The 19,162-nt window shown below is 27.2% G+C and overlaps 1 protein-coding gene across 3 annotated transcripts in view; it reads right to left on the bottom strand.

Annotated features, from left to right (window-relative positions):
- The window catches only part of LOC142325396 (leucine zipper putative tumor suppressor 2 homolog), a 353,005-nt gene that overhangs the window by 84,144 nt on the left and 249,699 nt on the right, over positions 1-19,162 (bottom strand). The window contains exon 1 of one of the 3 annotated variants that reach the window (XM_075367119.1): positions 4,797-4,872. The exons of the other annotated variants lie outside the window; for them this stretch is intronic. Within the exon in view, the coding sequence (XP_075223234.1) occupies positions 4,797-4,838 (42 nt within the window). The 5' untranslated portion in view covers positions 4,839-4,872. Of the gene's footprint in view, positions 1-4,796; positions 4,873-19,162 lie in introns of those variants that run through there. 3 annotated transcript variants of the gene reach the window in all.

The following is a 19,162-nucleotide window of genomic DNA, read 5'->3' on the forward strand; positions in this document are numbered from 1 at the left end:
GATGCGGGAAAACCGTGAAAAATTAAGAAAAATTTTGAAACTAATTCTACGAAATAAAACAATTACGGTCTTGTCAACATAATGATGTAGACCAAGCGCTGTTAAAATGGTTTAAATACTAGAGGACTGAGTGTTATTCCTATTAGCGGCCTTATATTGCAAACTTACGATTTTTCTGAAAAATTCGGTAAACCACGTGAAATAACTTCAGCTTGGACAACGGTCCCGTAAGAATCACGATATTGTGTCGGGAAAAGTAAGCGGTGAGGCCGCAGCAGCTCCAACCGGTGTGTCAGAAAAAAGGCTAGAAAACATTTGGCCAAAATTAAAAGAGGGCTGTTCGGACGAAAAAATCTAAAATGCTGATGAATCCCGTCTTTTTTTAAACTGATGCCAGAAAGAACCCTTTGGTTTAAAGGCGAAACGTGTTCGGGGGAGGGAAACATCAAAAGAAAGACTAACAGTACTAATTACTACAAATATGACTGGAACTGACAAAAAAAAACTTTTTGTTATAGGGAAAAGTACTAAACCCTGATGTTTTAAGAATTTGAAATATCTTCCTGTTACGTACAAAAGTGACAAGAAAGCTTGGATGAGAAGTGATATCTTTACATCTTGGTTACGAAAATGGAATCGTGAACTAAAGATTGAAAATGACAAAATACTGCTGCTTATTGACAACTGTCCGGCTCATCCACAAGTTGAACATTTTTTGTGTATAGAGTTAGTGTTCTTACCACCGAAAACAACAACAGTCTTACAGCCCTTAGATCAAGTCGGTAAAAGTTCACTACAAAAAACACCATATTTTACAAATGATATAGGGTTCAGATAAAAAAAAGGAAACTCAAATAACTATTCTGGATGCTACAATTATGTTAGAAAGATCATGGAATATGGCTCTCCGCTTACTGTAAAACATTTCTTTCGAAATGCTGGATTATTACCACAGGCTGGTGAAGTTACTGATGTTGCATGCGAAGAATCTTTAGCGGAATGGGTCAATAGTCTGCAAAACCAATTGTTGTCAAATGCATTGTTTGAAGATTATCAAGAGGTTGTCAAAGATTTAGAAACGCATAAAACAGCAACAGATGATAATACTACATTATCATCTGCTAGTACTGAAGCCGTAGTGGCTTCAGTACTAGCAGAAGTAGATGGGGATATAGATAATGACAACGATGAAGACATCAACCCGCCAAATCTTCCAGAAGTTTTAGCGGCAATGAAAACCGTTAGCCGGTTTCTCAGTTTTACAGAAACTGCTAATGAAAAAAAACAAGGATTATTTGTTTTGATTCAGAAAAGGACCTTCAAAAACGGTATTACAACACGAAATGTTCGAAACAAAGCAAAACAACCGACATTTTGCAGAAAAAGTAATTTTTATAATTTTTCTTTATCTTCTTTTACTTTATCGTATTTGTATTTATTATTAAATAATTTTGTTTTTTTGTTTTTTTTAATTATTTTATTACGGAAATAAATAATTTTTAATGATTATTATTTTACTGTATTACAACACCCGTGCAAATGGCATATTAAAATAATACCACTAAGTTACCTAAACATCAGTTATTATGATTATCGGTTATAATGACATAAAATCTTCGGTTCCTTGGAGGTCACTACAAACGATATTTACTAATATATTTTATATATAAATAGTATTTTTAGAAATAGTACCAGTTACAAAATATACATTTTCTTAAGTATTTATAATTACATTCTTATTAATTTTAATAATTTTAATCTCTTATTAAATTATGGTGAGAAAAGTAAAGGGTCATCTTACGTTCGAGGTCACATTTTATTCAGCTTGCTTCACAATAATTTTTTGTCGGTGTAAATAAAGTTTATATAGTTCTCACACGTATGGAAGTTACTTTTCCATATTTAGACGTCAACAACATTCTTTCTACCTTATAAATCAACTAATTTTTATTGCTGATCTTTTTATTTAAAATATAAACAAAGTTTTGAACATCATGATTGTCTTTTTAATGTTTAGGTCTACCTATAATCATTAACAGCAAATTAAGAAACAAGGAAGAAAAACTGTGGTGTAAGCAATAAATAAATAATTAATAAAAAATGTTTTAATTCGTTTAATTTTTATTAAAAATAAATTGAGGGAAAAAAAAATTATTGCCTATTTATTTATTTATATTTTATTCTCTCACGGGAACCTGAGTAAATCAGAAAAAATTAAGTGAAATTTGGTAGTACTGTTAAATTAAAAAAAAGATGCGTTAAAAATAAAGCGATTTTTATAAAACGACCTAAAAAGTAAAGATATAAACAGAATCATCAAAAATGGTGGCAGCAATTTAAAAAAATGCTACCTCAAAAACTACTAGAAATAATCAAACGAGTATTTTTGTAAATAATTCACCAACTCAACATTTTTTTTTTTGCATACGATAGAATATTTCAATATGCGCTCCCTTGGTCGCTCTGAAAACATAAAGCTGATTATCGACTTCTGCTCAGGTCCGCTGGATTCGTTATCTTAAATGTTGTACAACCTTGATTTTTTTTTCATTATAGACAATGTCTTTAACATATCTCCATAGAAAAAGTTGAAGGGGTGTTAAATCTGGGCTTCTTGGAGGACAAAGCACAGGTCCGGCTTACCATACCAACGATTAGGGAATCTTTCATTGAGAGTGCGTCGAACGCCTAGGCTAAAGGTCGTGGCGCACCATCTTGTTGAAACAATACAGCAATGCTACTTTCTTGTTCAATTTGGTCAAGTTTTTGGAAAACATACAGTCGTAGCATGTCTAAATAAATATTCCCTACGATAGTAGACTCATGTAAAAAGAACGGGCCAGTCACAAGATCGGACATCAAACCCCGCCACAAGTTTATTTTTGGGAAATCTCTGACATACTCAATAACTTTATTGGATTGCTGAGATCCTTATGCCCTACAATTAATTTTTTTCGATGACTGCAATATATATATGTATAAATTTCTTTAATTTTTGTCTAAATCCAAACTTTTAAGGTCAGCCTCAAATTAAAATCAATTATCTAATTTTACTACAAAATAAATAGGTGCTAACTCCAAAATGTTAAACTTTTTTAGATTTAAAAATTATTATTTTTAGCTTTTAGGGCTTTTAAACTGAAATTTGTTTTATTATTATTATTATTATTATTATTTTTAAACTTATCTTACACTTTTTATTAGAATTATTTTTATTTAAACTAAGGATATGACAATAAAAAACACTAGTTACATGAAAAAGTGAACTACAAGAGACGAAAAGTAAATAAAATAAAAATAAGAAAAGAAATTTATTATTTGCAAATATTAAAAAAAAGAAAGTACATCACTGAAAGAAAATATACAGTATACATGGTATTAAGTTAGCGTTCCCATCTTTCATCAGGAAGTTTCGGGTTCAAACCCCAGTCAGACTCAGAATCTTTCAGAAACTACAAAGTTACCAGACTGGAGAAAAACTGTAAAAAAATGGCCGAATAAAAATTCATTAAGATTTAATTGAAAGTTCGTAAGCTAGATTAAAAGTTCTTTATTTATATAAATTTATTTTGACATTAGCTAAAAAAGATTTATACCTTAATTTTTATTGTCTGAACAGTTTAAAATCAAATATAAAGGAATTTACTCTGCTGGAAATTTTACTCTTTTTAAATTACAGCTAAATGCATTATAAAAGATCAATATGTTGTTTCAAGCATTTACAGTATATTATAGTCTGCTAATTACTTCCGCTTAAGCAGAACTAACCTTCTTACGTAATTCAACTTTCTCGAATTTCATCCTTCACCAGACATAATCTATTAATCAAATTTCTTAGCTTAATACCGCCATGTGCGCGCACGCAAACACAGGCGTAAAAGATTGGCACTTTAAGATGTAAATCTAACAAGAACATTAATATCCGTTCACCTAGTCCAAGAACGTTGTTAATTACCCAAAACAGCATGAAAAAATTAATAAATGTCTATACAATGTTAACAATATTAACAATGTTAACTAGTTTTTATATAAAAATACTAAATTCCGCTAGACAATACTAACAAGAAACTTTTTATATATTTACAGTATATACGGGTAATTAGTGATAACTTACAGTAAGTACTTAAGGTAAATAAATTAGGCAAAAAAAAAGCAGATAGACCATAACATGGATGAGAATCAGACGGCTTAATAAAATTTAAAACAAAATCATTTACAGAAGAGTTTGGGAATTAATGATTTGTGATACAAATTCATAAGAAACCCCAGGAATTACTTATTACAGAATTAAAAATTAGGAATTAGTTAATATAACGAATACTCACTCTGTAAAGATTGTAATGGTACACCCATAATAAGAAATTAAATTATGGCGTAAAATTAGGTTGTTAAGATAATGCGTAACTTATTTTTTGCCAGATTAAAATTCCTAAAATATAAAATAATTTTGAAAGTAAAATTAATATATCATAAAAATTTACTCAACTTATAATAATGGAATATTATTGAATTAATGGCACCTCTACACCAATAAAATATATAACGATTAAAGAGATAGACACCTGATTTTGCAACCAACAGTATATGCACTACGCTACACCGACTTTATCTTAGTTATCTGTATAAAAAGTAAATTACGAAGATTTAAAATAAAAAATTTACATCTTTAATTGATTAATTTTATATCTTTTTCGTTAAGATTAACAAAATAATAATCTGTAACCAATGCAACTTTTTTTACATTTTATTTAAAAAAGAATGTTACAATTAATAATTTAAAATAAAATAATTTTTACCTTATCTAAATATTGTTGAATCCACTGAATAAGTTTGGTCATTTTTAAAAAAGTCAATCTTAGTAAAAAACCGTCACGAACGAAGTTTCTTTCATTACTGTTGACTATTACCCGATACAAATCTAATGCACTATTATGGCTTCATAAACAGATTAACTTGAAAATGCTTTAAACTAAATTTAGAACAGACTTGTACTATTGTCTTTTCCAGATAAATATTTTTTTATATATACACATTTACTTATTACTTGAAAGTGCGCAAAAATCAAGCATAGTAGTTTAATATAAACTTTATTCACCATACAAACATAAGACCAATTAAAATAAAAATCACAGACCTGCGTTCGAATACCGGTCACGCACAAAATTTTTTATAGGTTACAAAATTTCCATTTCATATTCCCATGCAGAAGCTTCAAGCTTATAGGCGAATTAATGATTAAAAGAAAAAAATAATTGGCACATGTAAACGAAAGCGATATGCTGAGGTAGCCGGTTGTCAAGATATGCAACTGTCAGCCAAAATTTGGTAATACAAATATGAATTTAAAAAAAATACTGATGATTTTTTTCCAATTTTTGTAAATAAATCCAAAATTATTCTAAGAACGAAACTTTAAAACATCTCTAGTTCTGAAAAACTCGACTGTATATATAAATCTCAATTAATGTAATTTTTTTCTGGATTTTGTTAATGGAAATGAAAAATGGGGAGACGTATATTTCTTTAATAATTGAACCCAATTTTACAATTATTTTTTTTTAAAGAAAATAATATTTTAAAAGAGTAATTTTTAATATAAATTTTTTTAATTTTTAAAAAAGAGTATTTTTTAAAGAGTAAAGAGAGTCTTTTGTAAATATAAAAAGTTCCCTTTTATATTTTATTTCCTTAATATCTGTAATCGCCATACAAAGGCTGTAGACGATTTAACACGAATTCAGATCATATCCGAAATTCAAGGCCAAAATAATGATAACCATCGTGAGTAATTGTAAAAAGTCCATAAGGACCTATAAAAGAGAGTCCAAAAGTACGCGGTATTCCGTTCTCTTCTCCAATGATTCAAATTCGAGTGTACCACTGAACATCATCATGTAATATCATCCAAAATGAGGCAAAATAATAAATTTGGTTAATTATCGGACCAAAATAAAATAAAACATAAAGTATAACAACCGTGATAATTTTAAGACCTTTTGTAGTTATTAATTTTAAGTCGGTTATTATTTTTTTTTGATACCATATAACGTAAAACTTAGTTATAAATGTAATTTTATTTTGTATGACTTTTCGATGGATTAGAATATCTTACACGTAAAATATTCTTATTTGTCGTACAAGTAGAATTTCAATTAACGTGGCAACAGTATCGATAAATATACTTATCGCTAATTTTGTAAGTGTGACAGCATCAGCAAGAACAAACAGTCTAGATCCTAAAGAGCTAGTATAAAAATTGTTAATGGTCCGCTTGGTAGATTGATAAAGCTGCAATTTTAATTAAAATTTTATTTATTAACAAGCAAGGGGGCTTTCCCCCTTGAATTCCACTGTGTTCGTTATCTTTATGGTTATGAGAATAATACTGATAAACAGCAATTAAAGCCGTCTTTCCTCCAACTTTTCCTCGTTCTCGACGTAGAAGCTCTGATGCACTCTCCTGCTGTAGACGAAGCTACGGCTCGAATGTGGGCGTTGCGCTCTCGAATAGCAACTAACCGAGAATCACGCACTTCGGCTGTTACTCTCATTCTTTTAGCGCACTTTGAATAATAAGAAAGGTTACTTCTCTTTCTTGAAGGAATATTTTTTTAACTTTTGACAATCCAATATTGACAGCCAAAATAAGCACTAAAAACCCATAAAAGTTTGTAAATGTGCTAATTTAAGCTAATTACAATAATAATAATAATAATAAGTATTTTACAGATTTGTTTAAGAAAACAATCATTTTTCTTCATTATATTTCTGTTAGGATAGTTACAAAAATATAATGAAATAAAACGATAATTTTTTTTTAAATGAATATTTTTAATATCTTAATTTCACTGGGAATATCGTGATAATTCTAAATGGAGATAATGACCAAGCCTCTAATGTATAAATCTGCAATTTTATTAAATTCTTCCAGTAAATTTTGCGTGATGCGTGCACAGGGACGCCTGTATTTATCATTTTATTAAATGTTTACAATTAATATCACATTATTATTATTATTTCATAGCTGATTTTATAATATTTTTAAAGATTTATTTGATTCTTTATCTACGCTAAAAATTGGAGATTTAAAAAAAAAAAAAATTAATAGTATATAAAAGTGGAAACAATGATGAAACTGAACTTATTGTGAACTTAGTTTTGCTGAAAATATTTTTCATTACATTAAACAAAATAAAATCTCTTTTTAAAATTTACCATTTGACTGTCTTAAAAACACACACACCAAGAGAAGTAGGGTGTTAATAGGGTGGGTGTGTTTCTTTGCACCTAACAGTGTGTCGTGTAGCATCATTAGATGTTAATCAGTGGCATCAAGATTCAACAGATAATCCTCAACGTATAATTAATAGATTTTATACAAATGTAGTGATACATCGGTACATTCACAAATGCATTATGGATATTAATACAATTTTAATTTTCCATTTTTAGTAATTTCGATGTCTCAGTTACTAAAATTAATAAAATAATTTTTAAATATGTATCCATTGAAAAATTTATAAATCTACGTTATAAATGTAATTTTAACGTAAATTCAAATTACAAACGCTCTTGTATTTAGTGATACAAGATATTCTGTGTTTGTATTATTATTAAAACAGCTTCATTCCTTTAATTAGGTGTAGAAGACCGTCCTAGAAAAATTAAAAAATTATAATTAATTGTAATAAAAAAATAAATAGAAAACCAAGTAACAGCATACAATTTTTACACAACAGCTAGGGTTCTGCGCATCAAAACAAAGAGGTGGGTGGAGTTGTCACGCTATTTGTATATTAATATAAAATATATTCAATCCAATATTTACAAATACTGTGTAATTTAGTACGATTTCACCTTTAACCCGTTCTTTGTTATCAGATATTTACTACTGTTGCTGCTTTAAATAATGTCGTAAGTGTTTGAAATAAAAACACATGGAAACAATAAGAGAATGAATCATTGTTGAATAATCGGTGTAAAGTAATTTTAATATTGAAACGGGTAGGGTGGGAACCAGTTGTGATTTAGATGCCCGTGGCGTTTTGGTCGTGTACCATATATCATTATTCTAGACTTAGTAACATATCGACTAATAGAATGAAAGGGAACGCATATATTTATACACGCATAGACAAAGATTTCATACCAAAATAGTTTTTTTTATTGTCAAGGAAATTTATATAATACAATTCGTGATTTTCTTTTATGTATAAAGAATAAATCTAATGTAATTTCATTATTGTATAAAATATTACAAAATAAACAATGATTTGGAGAATTGTTTTTTCTACTTTTTATTAACTTTTTAAAGTCCGTTTCTTTTTAAAGTTAATTTTATTTTTATTTAATTGAAAATATAAGTACGTTAAAAAATATTTGTGTATGAAAAAAATTATTTAAAGAAATACAACGGGTGAAATAAACTGCATTTTGATGAATCTTGAAGGGAATGCAAGAAGAAAAATGGCATAAACTACATATAAGCGTGGTAAGGTTCTCCGGAATGCAGAAATATCAATATTATTTTTTACTTTAGACTCCCAATCAATTTTCATTGAACTTCGGGAAAAAAATGCTTTTCATAAAATATTTTTAAAAAAATATATATTTTTTCTAAAATATTTTTCATACGTTTTTTCCGTTTCAAAATGGCAGCCAGTAAAGCTATTGGAAAGAACGCTGATTGACTATCGATCCTTATTCACTAAGTCGCCGCCTGGCTCTTTGTACATTAAATTTTTGGTATACATGGTTTTCATATCGTATGGCAATCCTTAAATAATATTTCAACCAATAAACATAAAAAGATGAAATTCAGCAAATGATCCTCTCTCGAAACTATTTATTTTTATACGACTGCCCAAAAAAGGAGTGTAAAATATTTAGGGTGTACGTGTGTATGTATGTTTATTCCACCGTAGCAACTCAAGGACTGGACTGATTTAAGTGTATGACCCGCGTTGGAGTCTTTACGTTATCGGAATGTGATAGGCTAAATAAATATGTGTACAAATATATATATGCAGGTGATTCAAAAGGAAAGGGGAATGAATAATCTGGAGACTGATTCTAGAGCTTGAAATACAGAAAAATGTTCATACAATGAACAATGCGTTTTTGTATATCCGAAAACGCTTTGTTATCCAGTTACAGCTAGCGAAAAATTACGCGCGGATTTCAGTTCCCCCGCTGAAATTTCAGTATATTAGGACTTGGTTTTTTGACCTGAAAAATCGAATAAAATAGGTTCCAGAACTGTATTTTCTGTAGTTTTCATGATATCTAACGTAAAACAGAAAAATGAAGTGACGAATTCATTTTTTTAGGTTTGAAATACAATAACATTTTTAAATGATTAATATGTGCGTAAATTTTTTTATCAAAACGTGTAGAAAATCTTTATCAGAGAAAATTGATTTAATAAAGTCTATGAAAAACAAAAAAAAATAATTTTTATTAATAACAAACTTAACAAAAAAATCTTATGAATTTGTAAACATTAAAAACAGCAGTTTTTTGTACAATAAATCGAAACCTTTGAAAAATTAAAATATTTAATTTCCTTTAAAAGAAATACTCACTGTTGCTTACACTGTGTTTTTTTTAATTTTTAATATTTATCTTTTGTTTCCGTAAGGAAACAAGAGATAAATATTCCTTGTTTCTTGTAGGGAGGTTCATACATCAAGTATCAAGAGGCCGAGAAAGAGGTAACTAAATACTTTAAATAGTTAAAGTAGGTTGTGATAAATCATTTTACAGAGAACCAAAAAAATAAATAAATAAAAAAAATGGCAACTATTTTATGATTTTCTTAGTTAGTTTTAAAAGTGACTTTCCATTTAAATTAATCCTCAACAGTAAACACTAAAAATAAACACAATTAGAATATACTTTACCTCAAAATTATCTACTTTTCGGTATGGGACCACTGCTTGAGGTTTACTGTAAGCCAATTTTCTAAATAACTGTGAAACCGATAAACTAACCGTCATTTGGTTAGGGTTGTCGTAATTCTACGTTCTTTACACCTAAATTTTTGTTTTTTAATAATCTGTTAAATGATTTTTGTCACAACTTATCCTTTCCATTTAAAATATTTAGTTGATACAAATTGGATCTCATGAATGCTTGGGTAGTGAGATAGTATATCTAAAAATAGATTATTTTTAGGCAGGAGAATTGCTAAATTTCATTTCAAACTTTATTAACCTCCTGTGTATTTTACTGAATTGATTTTAGTAAAAAAAAAAAAACCATTCTAAAGACAATTTAAAAAAAACAATAAATATAGTATTATAGTTAAGTCTGGTTTCGGGAAAACAGTAAAACAGTGATCACTTCAGACACAGAAGAAATTATTTTTAGCATTGGTTAAACCATCAAAAAATGAAATTTCTTTTTTAAAATTCCGTTTTGTACTTTTTTAAAAAGTTCACTTTATTACAATTGTTAAAAAATGTGAGGTAAACTGTTCATAGAACTGCTACTTTATTAGCTAGGAATATGAAAAAATCACTTCCTTGTTTATGAGTAAAAAAATTGAATGAAATAATCGAAAAATTTACAAAACTCTTATTATTTACAAAATAATATATTTATTACAGATGAATATACTTGTCTTAAAATTATTTTTCAAATATATTTTGTTAATTAGTCCAATTTATACCAGAATATCAAATAGCTTATCAAAAGCAATCATTTGATATGCTAAAAACATATACTTGTGAAAAATCCTTCCTCAACTCCAAAACTGTAAAAATATAATAAACCTTCAAGGTCACCCTTGCGCTTTTTTCATGTTCGGTCTGATAACAGTCAAACAGTTACGATTAATTTTCACTGATTCAGTTTTTAAAAATCTGTTGTAGACACCATATGACTTCCTTGTACGCCTGTTAAATTTTACGTATACAAATTTTTAAAAGTACATAAAATGTTATTTCACTAATAACTTCTGATATTTTTCTTCTTTTTTTTATTGTTATTATTTTATTATTTATTGTAAAACTTTTTCTACAATTAGAGGTTAATAAGTATTAATACATCAATACATTTAAATTAAAAAACGGAAATGAAGTCTAATTGGAACTGATGTGCTTTCCCCTTATAAGATCCAAATATTTCATTAAGATATTATTTGGCTATAACTCTGAAACCAATGAAAATAAGTACAACTTACGATATATCGTTGAAAATCTCTCAATGAGGGTTGATTATTGCAGTTAAAAAAAATTCCAAAATTTCAATTTTTTTTTTATTTTAAGCTTTTTTGGACACTTTTGATCCAGTCGATTGCAATCAAAAGGGGAGGTGCACAACTAGGTGTTACAACAGTCTTAAATCCAAAATTTCAACATTCTATGGCTAATTGTTTTTGAGTTATGCGAGATACATACGTACGTACATGGGTACATACAGACGTCATGCCGGAACTAGTCAAAATGGATTCAGGGATATTAAAAAAATTGACAAAAATGGATAACAAAATGAATATTTCCGTTGAAATCTGAAAACCGAAATTTTTCGCGATCACAATACTTCCTTTACTTCGTACAAGGAATTAAAAATTTAAATTATATTTATATACACGTAATTTTTTTAAAATTATGTGCATAGATGAAGTTTTATTTTAAACGTTATTCCAAATATTTTAGATGTTTTTAAAATAAGATAAAATTTGCTATCTTATATCTACTTATTTTTTCTTTACATTTATTAAGTAGCCTACAATTTGACAGATTAAAATACAATCATTAATCATTATATCTATTAATTCTATAATGGATACATAAAATACGTTTTAAATTATACGCTTTGTTATTATTTATTACAACATCTATTATAATTATCCTGTTTAAATCTGTATTGTTTCCATAAAAGGACATATATATTTAATACTTCTTACTATTAATACTATTACTATAGTAACAAAGAATGACACGGTAAGTTACTAAGGTATGACCTCTCATACACTTTCACTATATTAACTCATTCCGTAGTTTGATTTAGTCTGTTCAAAAAAAACATAAAATAAAAAAATAAACCCAGTAGTTTAACATGTAACCTCCTAATCGACTCCCATTGTAGGTCTTTCTACTCCCTCAGAGTTCATTTCGTGTATTTGTGTACGCGCATGTGTATTATCATTATAATGCAATATTATACGTATTCATTGCATTAGGAGATGATCCAGTCTAAAGAAACTCAATTTTCTTACGCAATAAATCTACTCCGCCATTAAAACTACATCTCTGTTATATTATTAGTATTTTTTTTATAATAATTTTTTTCCTTTTAAAATTACATCACATCTTACAGGATTTATGGTCGGTGTTCTTTCATTAGCGTAAATTCTTATAAAACAAAAAAAAGGAAATATTATTAGGAAAATAGTATTCTTTTTTGTACATTACATAAAAATATATAAAAATATTCTTCCCGTTGTTATTATATTTTTATACACGAAAATTATCTAAAATAAAACTCAGTACAATTATTTAGTACAATAAATATATAAATTATTTAGTACAATTATTATTCTCTGCTTATTTATACCTTTAAATAAGCAGAGAAACAACTATGATAACTTTTTAACAGAATTATAAGTACCTTGTCGATATCTGAGCAGCAGTCCTATTTTCTCCATTTTTATTTTCTCAATCCTTTATCTTTTAATCAGCCATTTTTCAAGAAAGCTATTTCAGTCAGGAATGTAATTAAAAAAAAGAACCACTGATAGCTTCATACTAACTACCTCTTATCTGTTTATCTCTTATCTGTAGCCTCCGGAACCACCATAAGGTATTACTTCAGAGGATGAATTAGGATATGTATGAATGAATGCAAATGAAGTATAGTCTTGTACAATCTCGTCGAACATTCCTGAGATGTGCGATTAATTGAAAACCCAACCACCAAGAACACCGGTATCCACGATCTAGTATTCAAATCGGTATAGAAGTAAATTTTTTTACAACGATTTGGTTTTTACCTTAGAACTCTCGATTTCGAAATCAGCTGATTTGCGATGACGAGATAACCAATAGACAGACCATCCTGGTGGGCTTAACATTGACTACGTGAGTAAGAAAATGAGTGAACTAATTAAAAGTAACCATTATTACTAGATGAGTAGATTGAGTTTTATAAAATAAATATAGGTAATCGCCATTGTTTATGATGTACAATAGCACTCGCAAGAAAGTAATTAGCCAACACCTTTTCTTACGAGCAGTAGCGAGTACTATTCATGACGTGGTTGTTAATTCTAACCTTTTTTTTCAAAACATGATCTAGAAACTTAAAAAAACACAAATTAATTTTAGAAACATTTCGGATTCTTCACACTATTGATTACATAAAATGACGATTGCCTAATAATCGAAAAATTTTTAGATTTTTACTCAATTGGTATTATTTTTGTAAACAGTATTTTATATTTAGGTTTTTAATCCTTATGATGTAACCTAGTTAAAAACAAAAGAAATAAAATAAAAGTGGCGTTCTGATCGTAAAAACATGATTTGGTTTTACGAAGCAGTAAAACATTTTTTCTAAGAAGAGAATATACTAATACTACAGTATATAAATAATATTACTATCTCATTAAAATAACTTATTATTATTATGAACTATTTTTAATAAAATAAATTAGTATATTATTAGTTTCGAATAAAGTATTTTTAACTGAATAGATGAACACTGATCCAACAATTCTAAATGAATGAATATTACTAAAAAATATAAGTTGTGAATATACGTATTATAACGTCGGCTAACTTCATTCCAGGTTGATTTGATTTTCAGATCACATAATACCGAACAGAATGAAAATTATCTTAAAATTTACTAAAACCGAAACTCATTAAGTTCATCCCTAACCAAAAAGTGATTGATAAGTTAATCAGTATGACATTTATATAAATAATTCATACCTCTGAAAGCATTAAAAAGTGATTTGAAACTGTTTTTAAAAATGAAGATTATTTCAAAAATCATTAATTACAATAAGAGTTATTTCTAATGGATTAAAATGAAAGAATAATCATTAATTTATTAAAATAAATCGACCAATATCGATCTGTCACCCGAAATAACATATTTTAAACTACAGTCTTAATGAATTAACAAGAATAACAGAAGTTTAATTGCTTTATTTAGGTTTCATTTATAAAAGAATTCAAATCCTTTGTTCATCAAATTGCTTGTAAAAAAAGGTAACAATGAAAATAGTAAAATTTAATTATATTTTAAACATGTCTGTTTTTCAACTAATCGAAGTAACAGACAATTGATTGTAATGTACAAAATACTCACGTTATACTATTGCCATGAGTTTGAAGCTAAATTCTTTCTTTGTTATGCAAATTAAAAAAGAAAAAAACAATAGAGAAGATTTTATGTTATATCTCATTTATACCAAAAAAAATTTCTCTGTTATACCGCAAAATTCCATTTTTCATTAACGAAGTTTTTCTTTAAAAAAACATTTAATAAACTACACCAAAGTACGTTTTTTAAAACTAAATTTTTATCTTATTTGTATTTATGCATAAGATAAACGTTAAGAAAACATATTTACTTCTTAATAAACAGTCTTTTCTCACTCAAATCGCACAAAAATTTGTTTAGGTTGATAAATTAAACAAGAAAAAAATAACTGAAAATTCCTCGATTAAAAAAAATTTGTGTTTGAGGAAAATTGCAATTGGTATACCCGCAAAAGATTTGATGGTCTACAGAAATAAAATTTAAAAAACTTTTCTATTATTACAGTTATTTAATTAGTCAATAATAATATTTTCAAAATATCGAAAATTCATAACTTTTACATATTAATAATGTGGTATAAACAGGATTTTATCAATAAAATTTTTCTGTTTAGATTTTATGGTAAAAATATAGTTAGGGAAGTTAAATACAATTTAAAAAAAAATAACTTAATTTATTTTTTATTATTAATGAGTAAACCGAACTTTTAAAACATACCTAAATAATGTGGTGCAAAGTACCACATTATAACCAAAGAAGATTTACACCAAAGGAAAATCTATAAGCAATATAGAAATAGATGACAAAATTTGAGAGTTTGCTAACCTTACCAAAAGGGAAAAAATAAATATGTTACGATACACTAATAATATTGTTCTTTTGACAAAAACCAAAGAGACTTTGCGGAAAAACTGAGTGGTTTATTGTGATGACAGATCACAGTGTGAAAATAAATAAAACCAAAACAAAGATAATTTGAATTATTAAATATTGGATAATTATTAAATATCATTGAAATATTAATCATTATATCATACATTATAATATTAATCATTATTATATCATTGAATTATTATTTAATAATATTAAATATTATTTAATATAGTATAACATTATACACATTATACTACAAGTTACAAAATATTGTTATTTTAGTTATAAAATTACGTGTGTTTTCAAGCAAAAAAAAAAGAAAATTGCAAATACTAATGATTAAAAACAGCAAAAGATTATCGAAAATTGCGTAGAAAATAGCTATTTATCAAAGTGAAACATGAAGAAGTGGAAAAACAAAAACGAAATGAATAGAAAACATTAAAATGAGGTGTTATAAAAGGATGTTGAAAATTAGGTAGGTTGATAAAATTCGAAATGAGGAGATTTTAAAACAAATAACAAAGCAGAGAATTTTATAACAAAATCTTATGAAGAGATAAACTATTATTAAGTTGGCGGTCCATTTGTTAAGACAACCAGATTTAGTTAATCTGGTGGTAGAAAGACATTTAGAAGATAAAAACTTTAAAGGAAGATAAAGAGTAGAATATATGAAACAGTTAACAGAAGATACAGGATATGCTGTAAAAGGGTTTACAGTATCTATAAATAAAAACCTTTTACCTAAATGAGATAAAAGCGGAGAACAGAAAGGAATCGAGAATAATATCAACTGATTGATACTCAAAAATAATCATTTTTCCTGAAGAGAGAACGGAAACTCTACATTTATTTAATCATCTTAAAAATGTTGCATTTAATTTTTTCATAAAATCAACCAATAATTAACTTTCCTAAACTGGGTTGGTTTAAAATAAAGTATTTGATTAAGTAACCTTTATCTTATACTGAAGAATGATTGTATCGGTAATAAATTTTGAAGCTACATTTGAAATTAATTTTATTATTGTCAATAAATTGAATACAACTTGGTTTTTTTTAATATTTAACTAAAGGTGTGACTTATATATTAAAATTGAAGTTAGATCCTGTCGGTGATTAAGAGGAAAAGGTGGAGATAGTCCAGTGTTAAGATTTAGATCTTTTACGACAAGGTTAAATACATGAATGTATAAATAAAAAGACAAGTTTCTTCTAAACCTAGCAATGACATCATTTTATGTACATAATACTACACAATATATACCTATACACTATATATGTACACAACCGGTACAGTAGGTCTTTGACTTATCTTTTTTTCATCATATTTACTATTTTTCTTTACCTTTCTACTCCTTTACCCACATCCCACATTTTACTTCTTTTTTTTTATTTTATTACCACATTTCATTTTAATTTATTACTGATTTACTAGGAATGAAGTAAATATCTTTGATGAATCCTTTTACTTTGTTAAAGGTATCTAATAAAACAGCAAAATCCTAAACAGGTGAAAGATTTTATTCCTAAATGTCTATTTAATGTTTATGGCATTAGAAATTTCTTTGATATAAATCAGTTATTATCTAACTATCTATATGTGTAATAAATATTCAATAATTATTTATTACCTTAAGTATAATGTGATTTACTACTTTTTACTTTAACATTTACTTAGTTAAATGTTATCGAAATCGAATTTAGAAACACTATCGGAAAACAACGTTTGGGTCGTTAAATCGAAAGGTTTAACGACTTATTCTGTGTTTTTTAAACCTAAAATTTAATTATATTCAAGATTATTTTATTTAATCAAGTAATAAGTAGTAAAGATTATTGTAAATATTAGTATGACAGGAATTTTTGTTAAACGATTCACCTTCATTCATAAATACAATAACAGAAGTCTTTCGAAGCAATAAGTTCGTATAACATATATAAAACGTTTTTTTGAAAGGTAAAAAATCAGCCAGGTTATCATGAATGTCCAAAAACACGAGCAATTAAAATGCCATGCAACTTCTAACTGTGAGAAACTTCACCGAAATTTTGTAGAAAGGTTATAAAATGTTAAAATAATAAAATAAATATTAATAGAACATCATACAAAAACAATTTTGAAAAAATAAAATAAAATATATAAGCTACAGTTAAGCAAATAAAAACGATTGCTTGAGATAAAAATTGTAAAAGGACTCATCAAACGGAAGTATTTTTGAAAGTAAAATGAATTTAAAGATAATACATTCATACATGAAAAAATTGTAATAAGAAAATTGGTAAATTTTAAATAAATAAACATAAATTAAAAATTAATCTTAATTATCTTATTAATTCAATAAATAATCGAAAATTTAGTGTAGAGGGCTCTCCACAAAAATTAAAAACAAATAAAAATTTGGATAAAAGCCTAATTAATTTCAAAAATATGATTTTTCCAATTTCACGATTACTTGAAAAACCGTTAACTAGATGTACTAATTAATTGAAATAAACTACATCGATAAAATATAACCAAGTAGAATCTGACGCATTATTATGCGCTGGTTATGCAAATGACAAAAGCAAGCATCAATATATAATATGAAGTATCCATGAGTTAGCTTGATCTATTGTAAATGCAAACCACAAAAGACAAATTCACGACGAATTTCTAACGTTTTAGAGAAAGAAGCAATGAGAGAAAAAAAATCAAGAAAATGAATCTCGCCTTTAAGTTAACAATGAACATCTACCATAAAAAATCACTACCTTATAACAATACAACACAGTCATTTTACCCGAAGCCTTTTATATATGTAGCCGAATGTCTTCAGATATTTTCAGATAAAGAAATCTTCAAAGTGGAAAAAAGAATCCTAAGAAAATTTATGGTACAAACTTTAAAAACGGAATCCACAAACTCAAAAGAAAAAAAAGAAATTTATGAATCATAAATAAAATCTACAACACAATAAAAAAAAGATAATTACAATTTTATGGCCATTTGTACAGAATGGATCCACAAAGACTTACAAAACAAATTTTTGGTAGATTTAATGCAGCAAAAAGTAAACTCACATGGTTCTCGGAATTCGATAAAGACATTCAAAAATTAAATATAAACGAAAACACAGTACAAGACCGAGATCAATTTAGAAAACTTATAGAAAACGGTAGACTCCCAGAGAAAGTCAAAAGATCAGGAATAAAATTAACTGAAGAAAGAAAAGAAGAACAAAGTAGCAGAATGAGAGTACTGGAAGAACAAAAAAAATAATTTTGTTTGACATTATGTGTGCGTGGTCCCTACAGCCCAATCGAAAAAAACTTTTCACTTAAAAGTCAATTATTTTATCCAGTTTTGGTAAAATATTACTGTTAAAACAAGGGGTCAAATAGTATACAAAAACTTGTTTATACTTGTACTATACTTGTATTATAATAATAATAAACATGCAGCAGTAATTTTAGATATTCCCTTTGCTGATCCATGACGCAGTGGTAGTAATTACGTTTTCATCGGATATTTCGGGTCCTATTCGGCTCAACCAAGTGAATTAATTTCAAAATTAGTAATAAAATTTCTATATATTATCTCTATTACATTAATTAAACAATAAACAATATTCGACCATAAAAATTCAGTCTAATTTTAATCTCATGTTTTACATATAAATGTATAACATAAGATTAAGCGTGTCTTTAGAACGATGAACCTCAGGAAGTGAAACCATGAAGTTGTGGTATATGGCTTGGTTTCAAGTTTTTAAGTACTTTAAAATATGTGTTTGAAAATTACACAGAAGTTTATTTCTATTTTATTTTATTACTGAGTCTTCGAAAGTACTTCTATGCTATTTTGAAGTGGAAGATGTGTTGGATTACGCTTGCTTGTAATTGAAACCTTTATTTTTTCAGAATAATTTTTCTTTGGAAGAAATATTTTAGAATTTTTCTTAAAACTGGTAGCAAAATTTCAGCCTTCTGCTTGTAAACAAAAGCTCTGGCTTTTGATAAGACAATT

The sequence above is a fragment of the Lycorma delicatula genome, chromosome 5 (assembly GCF_047948215.1).
Source record: "Lycorma delicatula isolate Av1 chromosome 5, ASM4794821v1, whole genome shotgun sequence".
Lineage (NCBI taxonomy): Eukaryota > Metazoa > Arthropoda > Insecta > Hemiptera > Fulgoridae > Lycorma > Lycorma delicatula.